Source organism: Phaseolus vulgaris, chromosome 1, assembly GCF_000499845.2.
Source record: "Phaseolus vulgaris cultivar G19833 chromosome 1, P. vulgaris v2.0, whole genome shotgun sequence".
NCBI classification, from domain to species: Eukaryota; Viridiplantae; Streptophyta; class Magnoliopsida; order Fabales; family Fabaceae; genus Phaseolus; species Phaseolus vulgaris.
Window position 1 is genome coordinate 23,365,203 of NC_023759.2, and position 17,197 is coordinate 23,382,399.

Sequence of the window (17,197 nt, forward strand, 5' to 3'; positions counted from 1 at the left end):
AGTGAAGCCGCGTTTTCGCGCCAGGGTGAACAATGTGAACAAGTTAAGGGTAAGCCCTTTTTCCCGGAAATAAAAAGAGGTTATCAGTATAAAGTTTGCAAAGTTTTGAGTTTAAAATCCTCCTCGCCCCAGGCGCGAGTGCAGGTGACCGGTTAGGCCTCCCTCGCCCCAGGCGCGAGTGAAGGCAACCGGTCTAAATCCTCTTCACCCTAGGCGTGAGGGCAGGCAGTTAAGTTCGAAAAGCCAGGGGCGCTAGTAAGCCCAAAGAAGGGAAAGGAAGGATTCGAGAAACGCCTTTACCCAAGTGGCATAGCGTCAATATTGGCTCGGTAGGACTCTTAGTCAAATACCTTCTCACCCAAGGAGTGAGAAGATTGTAGTGCCACCTGAAGCTCTGAGGAACGGTGGCCTTGGGGCAGGTAAGAGAGGTTGTCGAGAAACACTCTTCCTCCCAAAACAAGGCATCGTCCTAGACCGATCGGTGTGGAAGTCCTTTATGCACTTAGCGCTGGAGCGACAAAGCAATGAAGAAAGATATAAGGTAGAACCGCGATGACCGATGAGAAGGTGGTAGCAGTGGTTTAAACCCGATCGGTCATCAAGTTCTTACGCCGGATCAGTTGTCAAGGGTTGCTCGTTGTGATCAAAGTTAGAGATAAAAGAAGTTCAAATACGGTTAAGGTTTGGCATCAAGCTCGTGTAGGTTAATAGTTAATCGCACGTAGCAAGAGATAAAGGCAAGAAGGTTGATTCGGTCGGTCATCGGTAGTCGATGACGTCAGCAGAAGATAACCACGTGGACCACTCGCAGGGTGACACGTGGACCAGGTGACAGATAGATCAGGGTGAACGTGATCGGTTGTCAGTAACCAAGTGACCACCGACAGATCAGTTCCCAGATGAACGCCTGGGGGCAGAACGCAAGAAGCAATAGAGCACTGATTAGTCATCGGGTGCATGGTCATCGGGGTCTCGTGTTACACGCAGTTAAACTGGGACTGAGGTTCCCAGCGAGAGCGTTACGCATGGACCTCGCATGAGCACACCTCAGGGAATCGTGCACGAGAGTGGCCTGAGGGAGCTAGTAAACCGGTCAGTGATTGGTGATTCCCTCAACCCATTACGTGCGTGACACCGTGAAGGGTAAGCCGTTTACGCAGAGAGCAACGTTTGGTGAGTGTGCCTAGACCAGCCACACCTGGCGTTCTCTTGAGAGTATGCGATTTACCCAGATGGAAGAAATATGCTAAGTTACTCCGCAAGGGAATAACTTAGGTGCACAAAGAGAAGCGCTAGAGCCCTTCAAGTAGTGACACGTGTATGGTTAGATGTGAGTTGCATGCCTCTACGTGTCATCATCTGAGAAGGGCGCGGTCCAGATAAAGGTGCACTCCGTACCGCTAAGGGTACAGACAAGCGCAGCCAAGCGCAGAGACGCACAGACACTCACACTCTACTGATTTTGGAGGTACGTTGTCGCAGAAAAGCATAACAGGGTTCTGGCACATGCCAGAGGGGCATAACAGAATTCTGTTAGGCCCAGATACAGGGAGAGGCATAAAAGAGAATCAGGGTGAGATTCAGAGGGGGGATAGAAAAAAAGAGAGCAAGAGTTTTCACACACACACTACTAGTTTTTCTCATTGGTGGTTCTGTGATCTAACTTGATCGTCGGAATGCAAACGGCCGCTAGAGGCGCCGTCTGTGTGTTTTGCAGGTCGCGTTTGGAGATCCTAGAGAAGGTTCTGAGGGTGATTTTGCAGATAACACAGTCGGTAGACGGGGCAGAGAGAGCTGCGAAGCGATTCCTCCACGCTCGAGATGTCGGCAGGATCAAAGGTACACAACCAAACAAGCAATAGCAAAAGAGAAGAATTTAATAATCTACAGTTTGAGTTTTCACAAGGCAAATGTTTATGGGCAAAATAAAGAAAAGCCACATCAAGGGCAATCAGGGACGGACGACCTTGCCATCCACCACCTCGAATTCAATGGACAGCTGGGAGCGGTCGACCTCGGGGAAAGCGCACTTGAGTTGCTCAAGAGCGAAGTCGAAACCCTCAGCGAAGGTGTCGGCCGACTCTTCCCATAGTTTGGTCTTCTCGGCCTCGAACCCAGCTTTATCGGTCTCGAGCGCAACCTTCTCGGTGGTCAGGGTGGCAATGGTCGACTCGGCTTCTTTGAGCTTCCGGTCGCTCGCGGCGAAGGCCTCCGTCAAGTTTGCATTCTGTTGACGCATGTAGGCGGTTTCAGCCTCGAGCTGGATGGCCTTACCCGTAGTCTCCAGCAGCTGGAAGTCGAGGGCGGCAACGGCATCCCCCATCAGCATCTCAGTCTTGATGGTCTCCTGGACTTGTTGGACGCGAGCCATCCTGGATTCCTCCAGTATGTCCTTCAGCATGTCGTTGGTATCTTGCAAGGCCTCATAGTCACTTCGCAACGACTCCTGTTGGCTAAGCAGCTCCTTCACCTTACCCTCTAGCTTTTCGAGGCGGCGATGTTGCGTGGAAAATTCCAAGGAGAGCACCATCTGACGGGCCAAATGGAGGTCCACCTCGCTGGAACTCCACTTGACCAGCTCTTGATTTTGTAGCAGCTGCTTGGTCAGGCGGAGAACCTTGGGGAGTCCCTCGGAGCTGGGGCCCGTCGCCTGGAAGGAACTCTCACCACCACCCTCAGATGCGGTGGCAGAGTCTTGGGGGCGCGGCGATGGCAGGGGATGAGGGGTTCCCTCCGAGCGCGCGATCCCACTCCCAGCTGCTTGAGTCGAAGGGGGTGACTTTGCTGGGGGTGGGGAGGAAAGGGGGGCTGGTGATGGAGGGCGTTCGGGGGAGGCATGGGCTCGAGGAAGCAGGTCGGAATCACCCTCGGGGCCCTCGGTTCCCCTCCTTTTTCTTTGGACCAAAGGGGACCCAGAGCTCTCCTCCTCAATGGTTATGACGATGGTGGGGGCCTTCGCCAATCGTTTCCTTTTCTTGTCACCCCTGGTCTCACGCCCTTCAGCAAGCGCGACCGAGATGGGAGAGGCGCGAATGGGTTCGGCGATCGCCTCCGCCTCAGAGGGCTCCTCAGCAGCCCGACGGCTCCTGGCTAGAGCGAGCAGCCTTTGCCGCCTTTCCTTGTCAGAAGTCATATCTGCATCAATTCAACATAGCAAAGGTTACCATACCAAGGCTCAAGAAAGCAAGCAGTTCAAACATAGAAAGGTAGTTAGCAAGTATATGCATGAGGGGCATGTGGGGAAAGAAGCGAATCGGAAACCCTAGGTAGTGGCAGGTAGAAGAGAAATGAGGGAACAAATCGATGTATCTTTCGAGCTTCTCGGCGTCGAATCCGTGCTTGATAATGGTGGAAGAGCCAAACTTGGCGCCCAAGCCAGAGAGAAGGCCACACAGCTCGCGCTCGTATGGGGCCATGGTTTCCAAGCCTCGGGGTTTCCTAAATTCCACTTTAGGAACCCAGTAGAGGGGAAAGCCCTCGAGAAGGGAAGGGTTGTGTCTATTGGAAGTGATCATGTAGAATCTGCCTTTCCAATCCTTGAAAGACTGCTGATACAGGCCCAAGATCATCCTCCCTGTCACACAGTTTAGGCTGACCCACGACCTATCACCCGGGTTCTTGGCCTCGGAGAAGTAGAGGAAGACGTCGGTTGATGGAGGGTGCCTAAAGTGGTTTCATAAGATCTCGAACGCCCGGATGAAGGCCCAAGCGTTCGGATGAAGTTGGCAAGGGGCAACGTTTAGCTCAGTAAGGAGCTCCTTCACGAAGAAGGTGAAGGGTAGGCGGAGGCGCAGCCTCTTGAAGATAGCCGAGTAGATGAATGTAAAGGGCACCCCGTTGGTGGCCCTGTCATCTACGCAAATGGGCATGCTTTGGGGGGGGATGCGCACACCCAGATTTTGATCGTCCTCCCTGTCGATGGCGCATGAAGGCTCATCCTCAGCACCTTTCAGCAGGGTGGCGAGGTGATCGGCTGGGAGCTGGCTGGACGTTTCAGCGAGTAGGTGGAGGGGAGCCCACTTGTACGCTTGCGCGTAGTCTTGTGGAGCGAGCGTCGCCCTGGGTTGTGTACCCGCCGAGGGGGTAGTGCTCGTTGAGGGCGATGAAGGCGCACTGGCGGAAGGCTGTGCACCAGAAGGCGAGGCAAGGCGCGCGGTAGTTTTGGTGCGAGCCATTGTTTGTAACTACAATGGAGAAGGGAAAAGGTGAGGAAACAATAAAAACTAGAAAAGGACGAAGGGAGCAAATGCTATGGTTTGAAGGGGTAAAGAAATGACAGCGATGAAGAGGAAGAAGAAGCGGAACGTAGAAAAGTCAGAAGAGGCCTTGATACAGCGCAGAAGAGGGAAAAGTGACTAATGATGCATGAATAAATACAGTTACTGAGCAATGCAATCGGTAGAAAATGTCCAAATACGCCATAGATGGAGAAAAGAAGTACCTTTTTGTGATCGCGAACGATTTCTGGGAGCCTGGAAAACGAGGAAGATGAATCGCGGAAGAAGGTTCGAGAGGTTGCAGAGAAACGTGCTGGGGAAGATAATGGAACAGTAGAGGCACGTAAGTTTTTGAATAAAGGAACTGCAAGCGACGCTTCACGCTAACCGTTGATGCGCACACGTGTCGCAAGATAAGGGAAGGAAAGCGTAACGTTACTTAAAGCACAACACGTGACGCAGCACGTGACGTGGCGTCACTTGCCACGTGGCCACCGAGAACGAACACTTAGTCTCTTCGCTGAGAACGAGTACGCAGCTCGAGACTGGGGGGCTTGTGATCCGGTCAGTCATCGGTTTGGGATGACGTCAGCCACTGATGGCCACGTGGGCCGTTCTTAGTGAGACAGGTGGGCCAAGGAAACTGGTGTGTCTTGAAGAGGGTGATCAGGCGGAGATCGGTGGTCAGGAGGAGATCAGAGATCGGAGAGGTTATGCGTTCTACGGTACCATGCATGAGAGTGGTCCAAGGAAGCCAGTCGTTCGGTGATCGAACCCCTCTCGGCCCGTAACGTGCACTAGGCAGGACAGAGGTGATCGCCCGTGCGTTAGGTAGTACCTGGTATGCGCGCTTGCCCCGGTCGCACCTAGTACCTACGCAAAGGTTGCACGAGACATCCAACGAAAGAAACACGCTAAGTTACTTCGTGTATGGACAACGTGGGAGCGCAGGAGGTTATATAAAGGCATTCCACGTTGTTACAGGGGTACGTTGTTACAGGTTATATAAAAGATCTAGTTTCCGCATAGAGAGAAGAGAGAGCATTCGCAGAGAGCACGGTTCTCACAGAGACTCAGAGTAAACGACTCTTTGGTGGTCTTGTTCACTGACTTACGGAAGGCGGAGTTAGACGTAGCGGGGCCTTCAACAGACAAGTCACCGGCAAGATCAGTAGCTGTTAGACAGATTGGTCGAGAACCTTTGAAAGTTCCTTGGGATGATACATTTTTTTAATAAACACTGAACTGACACTGTACATATACATGGCAGATTTGTTAGAATTTGTAGTTGGGGATTAGGAGCTCAATATAAATATAATTCAATTTTTTATGATGTAAGTATCTTTACCTATATTTCATTTTACTTTATGTCAAATTATTATTAATTATGCTTTAACTAATAACTTGTAGGTTTTTTAATGGAGTCTATCTCACTGAGGGGAAGGAAAATGTGCATGGATTCATAGATCCTGCATATACTAATCTCATTGAAACAAAGATAAATGGAACCCGATTATGCATCACTAACACCCTAGAAAAAGAGGGAAAAGAAATTTATTTATGTCCTTTTATTAATGAGTAAGTTTAATTATAAGTCATCAATTATTACTATTTCATGGTTTTTAAATATTTACTAACTCTTTTCATGGATGATATAGGGGTCATTGGCAGTTACTTGTCTTATCAATGGTTGATAAGACTGTTGTGTGGTTATTTTCCCTACACAAGAAGATATCCCCAACTCTTAAGAATATCATTGATAGGTAAGTACACTATAAACTTTTGTATGTTACTAATTAAGCATCTACTAACACGGTTTTTTGTATTAATCAGTTCATGGCGTGGATATAACATCCTAAAAGGTCGATCCAATTCAAATTTTCAAAATCTGGACTGGATAAAACTAAAGGTTTGTAATTTTTTTTCTTTCTCTTTTCATTGTTTATCAATATTAACTTTTACTTTTTATTGAATTATAGTGTAATAAACAACCAGTAAGTTATAAGTGTGGCTATTACATTATGCAATGGATGGTTACCATTGTAAGACTATGCCTTAAAAGTGATTGGCATGAGATAACATGATGGTTAATTATTTTTATAATTCTTTAACATATATTGTTCCGTCCGGTTGACCTGGGACGTCTTCGTGCGCGACCTCAACCGTCAGCTAGGGACTCCTTCCCACTGGTTACCTGTGGATTCCTGCAAAGAAGGACAAAAGGGCGCCCTAGCGGCCGTTTGCACTCCGACGCTCAAGTCAGCCAGCAAGAAACACCGAAAACTATGCACCTCCGTATCGGAGCACCGCGTATGGCACTCTGAAGGTGGTAAAAAGGAAACTGTGTCTAGTGTATATTTTCTCCTTCTGGCAAAGATCTTTCCCCAGTCCCTTGTCCATAACCTCAAGGCTCGAGCAAGCAACTAGAGAGTTTCTGGAAAATTTGCCAAAAGTTCGAACCTCCTTTCCAACATTCAAAGCGCTATTTAAGCTACTCTCGCATTCAAAGCGTCTTAAAGCGCATTTAATTATAAAACGTAGCGCATTTAATTATAAAACGTAGCGCATTTAAGACGTTTAAAACGCTTGGGAGCATTTATAGTACCTTAAACACTCGAAACGGAAACTGTATTAAATAACTTTAATTACCTTGTACCTGACAAAATGGCGTTTCTATTCTGACCTGGTTGTTGTACACGTAGAGGGCCTCACAACGCCGTGACCCCATCTGGGGGCATTTCTTCGTGTGAGTCCTCTTACCTGGGAGTGCATCTGCGCTAGAGGTGACTTTTTGGGTGCCAACTCATGCCCCCAAACATCTAGTCACTCACTTTGAGAGCGTATCTGCCTTCCTCTCGTGCCCTGCACCTGGCTACCCTGGGTGTGACCCTCCTCTTGAGTTGTATCTATCCCAAGGGCGTCTCTGGGGCGGCAGGGGCACTTCACAAGTCAGGCTGCCCTACACTGGCGCTATCACTATGGCCTTGAAGCCACCTTTCTCTTCTCTTTATTACTACCCCGGATTATCGGGATTTGAGGCCTTCCCACGGCGTCGCTCCCTCCATGGTCTTTCCTACCCATGGGTATCGGGGAGCCACACTGTGATCGCCTTGCCTTTGTGACATTTGACCTTGGCGACGCTCTGGTTGGGCGACGCCTTAACTGGGCGAAGCCTTAACTAGGCGACGCCTCCTCTTGGCGACGCAGGCACTTGGCGTCTCTTCACCTAGGCGACGCCTTATGTTGACTTTGACCCCAGACGTTGACTTTGACCTTGACTTTGTCAACGCCCGGATACGGGACGGTACATATATGTATCTTAAAACTAATTTATGTGAACCTTATTTTATAATGCAGTACTTCACGGATGAGTGACCAATGTCGTCGGAAGCCTTAGCATATGTAGAAATACTTGGTCCACATGTTTCCTAAATTTTTATAACTCTAGGATAGTTGATGAATAGTGTAGGAATTAGATAGATAGATAGAGATATGTTATTAGTGTTTGTAATACATTCTGACCAATATATAAAATTTGATTCTCTTAATTTATGTATTTCTCTGACTGGGTTATAATTGAATAGATCAATTTAACTGGGAATTAGCATTAAACAGATTGCACTTTAAAAAAAAACAACGATTTACGAATGCGACTATTTACCATAGCCGCATTTATAAATCCAACGCAAGATTTATAAATGCGGTTCTTTACCACAGCCGCATTTGTAAATGAGATTTATAAATATGGTTATGGTAATAGCAGGATTCGTAAATGCATTACAAGTTCCTATATAAAATCATTCAGACACATACAAATGCGGCTATTACCATAGCCACATTTATAAATTTCATTTACAAATGCGATTAAATAGTTGCATTTGTATCTCTTCGATCTAAGACTACGTGTACAATAAATACGGCTATATAATTACCGTTATAAATATAAAATAGTCGTCATTGCAAGACTACGTGTACAATAAATACGGCTATATAATTACCGTTATAAATATAAAATATTCGTCATTGCAAATCCTTTCTACATCACTGAAATATAACAGTTTAGCTAGATATGCTTGGTATAGTGTTTGATTCTTCGTTCTCCACCAATGTCCATTTGTTAACACGATTTCGAGCTAGCTCTACCTGTAATATTCATATACGAAAAGCTTAATTCCACTACACATGGAAAATCAACTGTCATAAGCAACAGAAAATGGATACCTGCTTGTCCCAATCCGTTTTCAATGTGATTGTAATAAGCATAATAGTCTGAACAAATGTTCCAAACATCATTCCAATCCAAATACCCTGCAAACAACATTCAAATAGATGGACTACTTTTAAAGTTTATTCTATATAGATTAAGAAAAGTAATTAGTTCATGATGATAACATTTTACTAGAGATAAAATTTATTAGAATAACTTTATTTTCTTTCTTATTAATTTTTTTTATAAATGCACTACGTATTTTAAAACAGTAGTATTTATTAAGGAGGAAATTTAACTAAATTTTTTAACATTGTATTTAAAACATTAATTAATATGAGAACTGTGTTGAGATAAATACGAAAGACTTTAACAAAAAAGAAAAAAAAATACGACACACTTAATTAAGTTTTAACTACGTCACTAAATTTAATTATTTTTAATTTAGTGTTCAAAATATTTCTTTAATTTTCATGTAAGTACATGTCTTTTATTTTAGTTATCAACGGATGATGTGAATTTTTCTTCTGGTCTTTAACTGACCGATTAATTTATTCTTCAATTTTTGTCGACTCATCAGTTAATTCACTTGTTCTCTTTCTAACATAAAGTTGACTCATTAGTTTAACTCAGTATAAAGAAAATCATTAAATAATAATTAAAATTAGTGATAAAAAATAATTAGTTACTAGATTAAATTAAATATTATTTTAAAAATTAAAAATTTAATTATATTCTTTTTTATAAAAAGTTTTTATGTTATGTATCACTATGTTACTGACATCTCAATTAGGCTAACACCTCAAGTAATAACAATCATTTGTCATCACAAAGTATTATTGAAAAAAAAAAAAAATACAAAAATTTAATTATATTTAAAATGGCTTCTATTATTAATAAAAAAAATTATAAAATAATTTTTAAATTGGTGTCTAAAATTAACTACCAAAACTTTAACTACTGACATTTTAAATTTTAAATTTTAAATTAATTTTTAAAAGACTAATAGAGATTGATTTAGAATATAAAGTAGTAAGTAATTAAAAAAATTTAACTAATGATTAGATATCAATTTATAAACTATTTTATAAATTTTTAAAAAATAATATAAACTATTTTAGATATTAATAATTTTTTTAATTTATAAAATAGTCTCTAATTTAGTTAAATAGTAATCAATTATTTTAGTTTCTAATTAATTTTTATTTAATAATTATTTTTAGTATTATTTCTTTCATCAACTTGAGTAAGATTGATTGAGCAACAAATTAAAGGAAACTGAAGAAGAGAGACGTAGATTTATTAATGAGTTGAAGATTAAACGGAAATGAAATTATAAAAATGAAAATATATTTTTAACATTGAATCAAATAAATAATTTTTTTGGATCAAAAACTTAATTAAAAATATGAAAATTTAAAAATTAGTGAAAACTTAATTAACCCAATAATACAATATAAAAGTGTGAAATGATTGTGAAAAGTATAAGATGAATGAGTTACCTTGACATCCAAATGGAGAAGATTATTAAGCAGCAGTCCAACAGGAATACCAATGAGATAATAAGAGGCAATGTTTACATATGCTACAATGCTTTGCCACCCAGCTCCCACAGAAACTCCTGTGGCCATGCATTGCTTGAGCTTCAGGAAGTTACATATAAGAAGTAATAATAATAGGAAGAATAGAATACCAGAGAGCACAGGTTGGACACTGTTCAACAAGATGGAAAATGAGAGCAATGGTGATAAATCAGCAACTGCTTTAGCCACCTCAGAGTCTGTAGTGAAAATATACGCAAGTCTTTCCCTCAGAAACAGAAACACCAAAAATAGCACCAATCCAATCACAAATGATGTCAGAACTGTTATCAGAATGGAAAATTTTGCAGCCTTTGAACTCCCTCTTCCAAGCTCATTTGCAACCCGGACACTGCAAAAAATAATCTCTCTCAACCTAACTACACTGTCTTTCAGATATTCCTCAATTACTTGTAACATTAATGTGTTTTCATTTTTGTTTTTTTCTAATTCTTATCTCTGATATTACGTCGTATTTGTTAAGAGGTAGGAGGAAATAGTTAATTCACCATTTTATTATTGTGATGTAATGTTAACCTATTATAGTATCTTTAAAAAATTTAGAATCTGTATAATATATATATTTTATTTATTTTAAAATATTAAAGATCAGTAACTTCAAATTTTAAAAGAATAAAAAAATTTAAAATATTTTCATGGATTAAAATTGTAGTTCTTGATAATTAGTTTTTAGTTTTAATTTATAGTTTATATTTTTTACCTACATTCATTGACCCTTTAATTATTTATAAAGGAAAGACAGTGCATGGCTTGCATTTACACAAAACAGCAAAAATCTCCCTTTTTTTAATTTATTTTGAGACATATTTTAAGGAAAAATGAGATTTTAGAGAGGTACCCTGCAGCAGCAAAGAAACCAAGAGCTATCATCATTTCCCATCCATTGATGTTGAGGCTGCAAAAAGTGAAAATACAATGATGGTATCATTAAATAAACAGAAGAATATGAAGAAGCAGGGGGTTATGTCCCTTATATCTAAGTACCAAATACAGTTACCATATGGCCAGAGCATCAATGGACACTTCTGCATTTTCCATGTTGCCTGTAAGAAGAATCAAAACTGTGTTGTACCAGATCTCAAGACTGTAAAAGGAACCATAGTTAGTGCTAAATCTCTTTCTTTTATGATAACATATAGATAAGTTATACATGGTAAAATTGGTTAAAATCCTACCATAACATAGCACCAGAAGAGAGGGAAAGCTTGACAACAGACCAGAGATCTTTGAAGGCCAAGAATGAGAAACCTTTCCATGTGTCAGGGCACTTGGTCATGATAAACACAAGCTGGCCCAAGTTTGGAATCCAATATGCGAAAAGCGTTGATGTGAGTGCACCGTTGAGCCCAAACTTGAGCTGAACAGTTAAAAGCCATGACAGGAAAACATGGAGTGAAATTGAAGCTGCTGCAAGGTAGACAATGATCTTGTTCTTGCTCTGTGATTGCAGGAACATTTGGCAGGTGAATGACACTGAGACAGAAAACATGATACCAATTGACCAGAGAGAAATGGTTCCAGCAACTCGAGCAATGGTTTTGTCTTGGCCTAGAGCCTCTAACAAAGGGGTGGTGAAGATGTAAACCGGAAGAAGGAGTATAGAGGTTGTGAACAACACTATCCATGATCTTTGAAGATACACTCCAAGCATGTCATACTTTCTGGCCCCATATGCTTGACCACAAAGAGTTTCCAAAGCACTTGCCATGCCAATCTACAGTTTTCCATTTAAAAACATTGGATTTTATTAGAAAGATGACTAGTCACAGAAAGAAGGTGAAGAGAAAAGAAACACTTACCAATAACCCATTTGCAAACCTGACTAGGACAGTCATAACAAGGGCATATGCAGCTAGTTCAGTTGAGCCAATATGGCCAATGAAGGATTGACTAACCACCACAATCCCAAAAGTTGAAAACCTTGTGAATATGGCAGGGCCTGCTACCACCCACATCTTCTTGCTTTCTTCCCATACCCTTTTCCCCACTGACTCTTCCTCTTCCAAACAATTCTTCTTTCGCTCATGCAAAAGATTCTCATTTACCTCTGCTCCCATCTCCACCAATCTACTATGCTGCTGCCAATGTTCTATTCATTTAAAACTCATCCACTTATAGCAATAGCAATAGGTAGTAGTGCAGCACAACAAATTATTAACAACTAAATTTTAGATTATATTTATAATGAATCTGAAATCTCCAACACAAATCAATGTCATTTAGTAGCAAATTAGTGCATCGGTTAATTTAAAAAACATTGTGTTTAGGACTAATTCACTGAAATATAATCAATTTAGTGTGCATCAATTAGTCTTAAAAAATGGATTTATGTACCATTCAACTTTACAATGATTTGTAAAGTAAAGTTTTTATCCGAATAATTTGACCTCATAGGAAAAATTTATGAAGAAGACAAACAAAGAATCAACATCCTATTCTTAAATTGTGTGGGGGACCTAATTAAGACGTTTTTCCAAGACACAGTGGAACTGTTCCATGCGGACAACAAAACATGAACTTGCATTGCATGATTCTACATTGTTTTGTCAATGAATTTACCTTCCCCATCTTTGTATATTTTGTCTTTTTACTTGAGTCCACTCTTTTATTTTGTAAAAGCTGTAACTTATAGCCTTATTTTAGAGGGAAGAAAAGGACTTTCTGTGAAATTATTATATGGTTTGTATCAAAATAAAAATATTTAGGAAGTAATGTATTTTTAATTTGTTTTCTTTGAATATAGCCAATGTCTCTATAATTTTATTTACCTAAAATTGATTTCAAACTTTTAAAGACACACACATAAATTTAGAAGTATATATTCAGAACCGAATCCATCCAAAAAAAACTTTTGGATTTTTTTCCCAAAAAACGAGTGGTTTGGTTCCATTTCCGGTTTAAATTTTCAAAACTTGCCCAGAACAAACCAAATAGCAAGATACACCAATATTTTGTTTATTATTATTATTTTCAATCTAATTTTTTTTACATAATTATTTGATCCCCTTTACACATTTGATTTACGAGTTTGTTGATTTCCCTTTAGTGTCAACGTTATCAACTTCATCCTCTTGCATTATTGTATTTTTATGTTCTTTGAGTTGATATTAAATTTGTATCTTGTTAGTATTATATTCCAAGAATATATGATTTTAACTTTTAATGATATTAAATGTTTAATTTTATCATTTTATTAGTTTATTATTCAATATATTTATCAAATTTTGAATAACATGTTTTTTTATTATTATATTCGAAAAATGAAAAAAAAAATAGAACTAGAAATTAAGAATCCATCCAAAGAAAACTGGGTTGGCTTGAATTTTTTTTTCTCTTTCAAACCAAATACATATATTTTAATGTTTGATTTAAATGTAATTTTAACCAGAAAGTGAACTAAGCAAACAGATTAAAAACGCATTGCTTCGTAAACTTAAGCTGTATTCAGATACAAAGAAACGACCACTAATTTTGTCTATTTTAGTTTCTTTATTATTAGAAAAGTAATTTAACATTTTATTTTTTAAAATGGTTACGGTGCTTTTTTCTATTTAAATTAACATTGTTATTGTTGTAAATTTAAAGGATCAACTTGTCCCATTTTATGTCAACAAAATATTAAAAATTCACTTTGATCCTTCGTGTTTCAAATTATCCCGGTGTCCTTTTCATTTAATTGAATTTACGTGGGCCTCGTGTTGAAAGTTTAAATCTACTAATGTTGACAATCTAGAAGATAATTTATAAATGCAATTTATTATTATTGCTACTTTAGAATAAACATTCATAGAAGGTCGACATAAAATTTGGTCTTTTATGGACTTAATGTCCCAAGGAGTGGAAGTTAACAGCTTTGGTGTATTTTTATGTTTTTACTATTTCAGTTCATTTTGTAAAAATCATTAAAAATAGATAAAAATTGTTTTTTTTATTCAATTTTTTTTAAATCTTTTTTTAGTATATATTTGATAGTAGAGTTCTTATATTTGGTAGAATAGTAATATATTAGGAAACACAAAAATTATAGAGAAAAACTTCAAAAGTTATAAACTTTTGATAGAGAGCTTAAATAAAAAAAAATGGAAGTTGCTTGGAATGAGGGGAGAAATCTGCTAGTAATTTTTGTTTTTGTCTTTTTTTAGTATTTTTTGCCATTTTTCTAGAATTTAGGCTTTTAGTTTACAAATATATACTTGTCAAAAAAATCTTAATTTTTTGCGGTATTTTCTTATAACAAATAGAAATTTATTAAACTTTTACATCTTAGATATTTTGTACTTCCATGTTAAAAAAATTCATTTTGTGATAATATCATTTTCCATATTGTTATCATTTGTGTTTGTTGTATGCAAAAAGAATGTCATTAGAATCGGTATTCTCTTTTACTGTATTTTAGGTTTTACTTTTAAGATTAAACCAATCAAATTTTTTAAAAAAATATGTCAAAAATTTACATCAGAACTTACCTAAATTTAACGTAAATTTACCTTAGTATATATGGTCTGACATAAATTTACATTGGATAACGTAAATTTGTCTAAAAAAAAACTCTTTTGTACAAGTTAGACTTCTCTTACCTAAAATTTCCTTCTTGATCAATACCTACTCCTTTTTCTATTTTCCTTCAACATTTTCTCTGCTCTCGATTTTCTCCTAACAAAATTGTATCTAAAATTTTCTCTGCTCTCAATTTCTAACAAAATTGTATATAATATAATTTTGATGTATTTTTATACCCCTCCCCTTATTAATAAGGAAACTACAGTTATGCTAATTTAAATTAGTACAATAAAATTGTCCATCTGCTAGCTAGCTCTATTTTCCGTATGAAATATCTATGTTTATTTAAATAATTTATATATATATATATATATATATATATATATATATATATATATATACTCTTTCATTTGTGTTAACTAAAAGCAACTCACTCAACAATAAAAAAAAAAGCAACTCTTTCATTCGTCCCGTCCCCGAGCGTTGACCAAAGTCAAAGTCAAACACGTGGTGGGACCCGCCAAGGGGCCCAAGGGAGAAAGTCAACAGGTTGACCAGTTTGGGCGTCGCCAGGTGTGGGCGTCGTCAGGTAAGGGCGTCGCCAGGTATGGACTTCGCCAGGTAAAAGCGTCGCCATGATAGGCGTCGATAGACTCAGGTGTCGATGTTGTCATCCCCCGATACCCACGGGTAGGAAAGACCGTGGAGGGGACGACACGCTAAGAGGTCACGGTACGGGCAAGGAGGCCTCGGGCCCCGATACCTCAGAGCAGTAATAAAGAGAAGAGAAAGGTGGTTTCAAGGCCATAGTCCCAATACCAGTAGGGGGTAACCTGACTCGTGAAGTACCCACGACGCCTCTGGAGAATCCCTGGGACAGATACGACCCAGGAGAGGGCCACGCCAAGGGGCGAACCATGTGCATGGTACGAGAGGAAGGCAGATACACTCCCAGTGATGGATATCCAATAGGAGATGATTTTATTAATGAAGGAAGAGGATTTTCACCTACACATTTGAAGTTCTTCCTTCTAGTCTTCTCACAAATTAAAAGAAGTCAAAGAGAAGATCAAGCCTAAAGATAAAGAAGTCTACAAACTCTCAAATAATAGGCTTCATTTTGAATATCTCTCTTTAGTAGAAAATATATAGAATAGTCATTAGGAAGGTGCTTAGAGGGAAACATAAGAAACCTCTTTTGTAAAAGCATCTTTAGTTTTTAGTTTAGAAATAGTAGAAGCTTAAGGGGATGTGAACTTAGTAAGGGATGCTAGGGGGAGTGTAGATATGAGTTAGGAGGTGCCAAACTAGGAAGGAAAGTCACACTTCCTTCATGCACTAGTTGGCGCCAAAATTACATGTCATTTAGGGGCACATTTGCATTTGATTAGCTTTGCATTTCAGCACCTTATAGGCTATAAATAAAGGTGCTTGGCTTGTACAAATCAGATTTGGAATTTGAAGTAAGAAAACTCTACTCAATTTGAGAGAGAAATTGGAAGAGCTTTGGTGCCTTCATCAAGTCTTATCTTGGGTGTCAATGGTGAACCTCAAGTGGCGGCAGCTCACTAATCTTGGAGTATCCACACTCTAAGTGACGTGATCACTCACCTCTCTTTCCATCTCCATAAGTTTTCTATTCTCAAGCTTTGTCTCCTTTTCATGTTCTTCATTATAGCTTACTTGTTCTTCAAATTCTATTTGGTCCTTTGCTGTATTTCAATTTCTGTTCGGTAGTTTTCTGTTTTTGGCTGAGTTCAATTGTGTTTTCTTCCATTCTTGTTGCTTGATTCAATTTGACAATACATGGACTTCCATGTGAGTTTTGGTTCGGTGCAAAGTCTTGGTGAGTTCTTGAATTAGAACATTGATCCAATTCTAATTAAAGTGTCAATTCATGACCAACTCAATTTGTTCCTAAGAATGTCAAAGAATCATGTATTCTTGTTATTGCATTCACATCATGTGGTATCTAGAGTTTAGGTTTTGTGTTGCTTAATTTTTTGTTTTTGTTTCTTAAATCTCCTCTAGTACTTTTCTCTAGGACTCTTTTGGTGTGCCTTCTTTCTTCATTGAGTTCTTTATTTTCTTGCTTGTCTTTCATTCATTAATCTTTGAGTTTGTCTTACATATAGTATTCCTTTTGCAATTACCTTTCCTTGCTTATACCTTTTCTTGTTTGTCATTCTTTCTTCTTTGGTTTTGTGGTGAAGTACTTTCAAGATTCTGTGCTCTTGCTTTGGCATTTTTCACTTGAGGATTACTAAGGCCTTAAGATAAGCTTGGTGCAGAGAGCATTCTTTCTTTGAGAGTGAATTTCAGTGACCACTTCACTGCAGTTTTGGTTCCAATTTCTTTTAGCTGACTGTGTTTCCTAACATTTGTTTGCTGTTTTGTGTTTGCTGTTTTTCTTTGATAAAACGGCTCCATATTCTAGTGAGGAATCTTGCAAGCAGAATTCACCTTCTAAAGCTTCTCTTCATGGTGAATTACTGGAAGCTCAACGCCATATTAGAAGATTGGAGGAAAGGTTGCAAAAACTGGACATGCAACAAGCTGGACCGTCTCATGCTCACCATGCAGCGCACCATTCACATAGACATTCGTCTAGGGGTTCATCCAATGCCTTTGGCCGTGAAGAAGTGCGCAAAAGAAGATAGCCAAATCATTCC

The 17,197-nt window shown here is 39.2% G+C and overlaps 2 protein-coding genes across 2 annotated transcripts; both read right to left on the reverse strand.

Annotated features, from left to right (window-relative positions):
- Positions 1-1,951: 1,951 nt before the first annotated feature.
- Positions 1,952-3,133, reverse strand: LOC137815712 (uncharacterized). The gene has a single exon (XM_068618825.1). It carries the CDS (start codon positions 3,131-3,133, stop codon positions 1,952-1,954), a length of 1,182 nt encoding a protein of 393 aa, XP_068474926.1.
- A 4,990-nt stretch (positions 3,134-8,123) lies between these two features.
- On the reverse strand, positions 8,124-12,601 carry LOC137813797 (protein DETOXIFICATION 21-like). The gene is made up of 8 exons (XM_068616230.1): positions 11,825-12,601; positions 11,201-11,739; positions 11,023-11,109; positions 10,864-10,920; positions 10,118-10,356; positions 9,927-10,045; positions 8,439-8,525; positions 8,124-8,360 (listed from the first exon to the last, which is right to left on the reverse strand). Exons 1-8 carry the CDS (start codon positions 12,080-12,082, stop codon positions 8,277-8,279), a joined length of 1,470 nt encoding a protein of 489 aa, XP_068472331.1. The 5' UTR covers positions 12,083-12,601; the 3' UTR covers positions 8,124-8,276.
- Between the last annotated feature and the right edge of the window lie 4,596 nt (positions 12,602-17,197).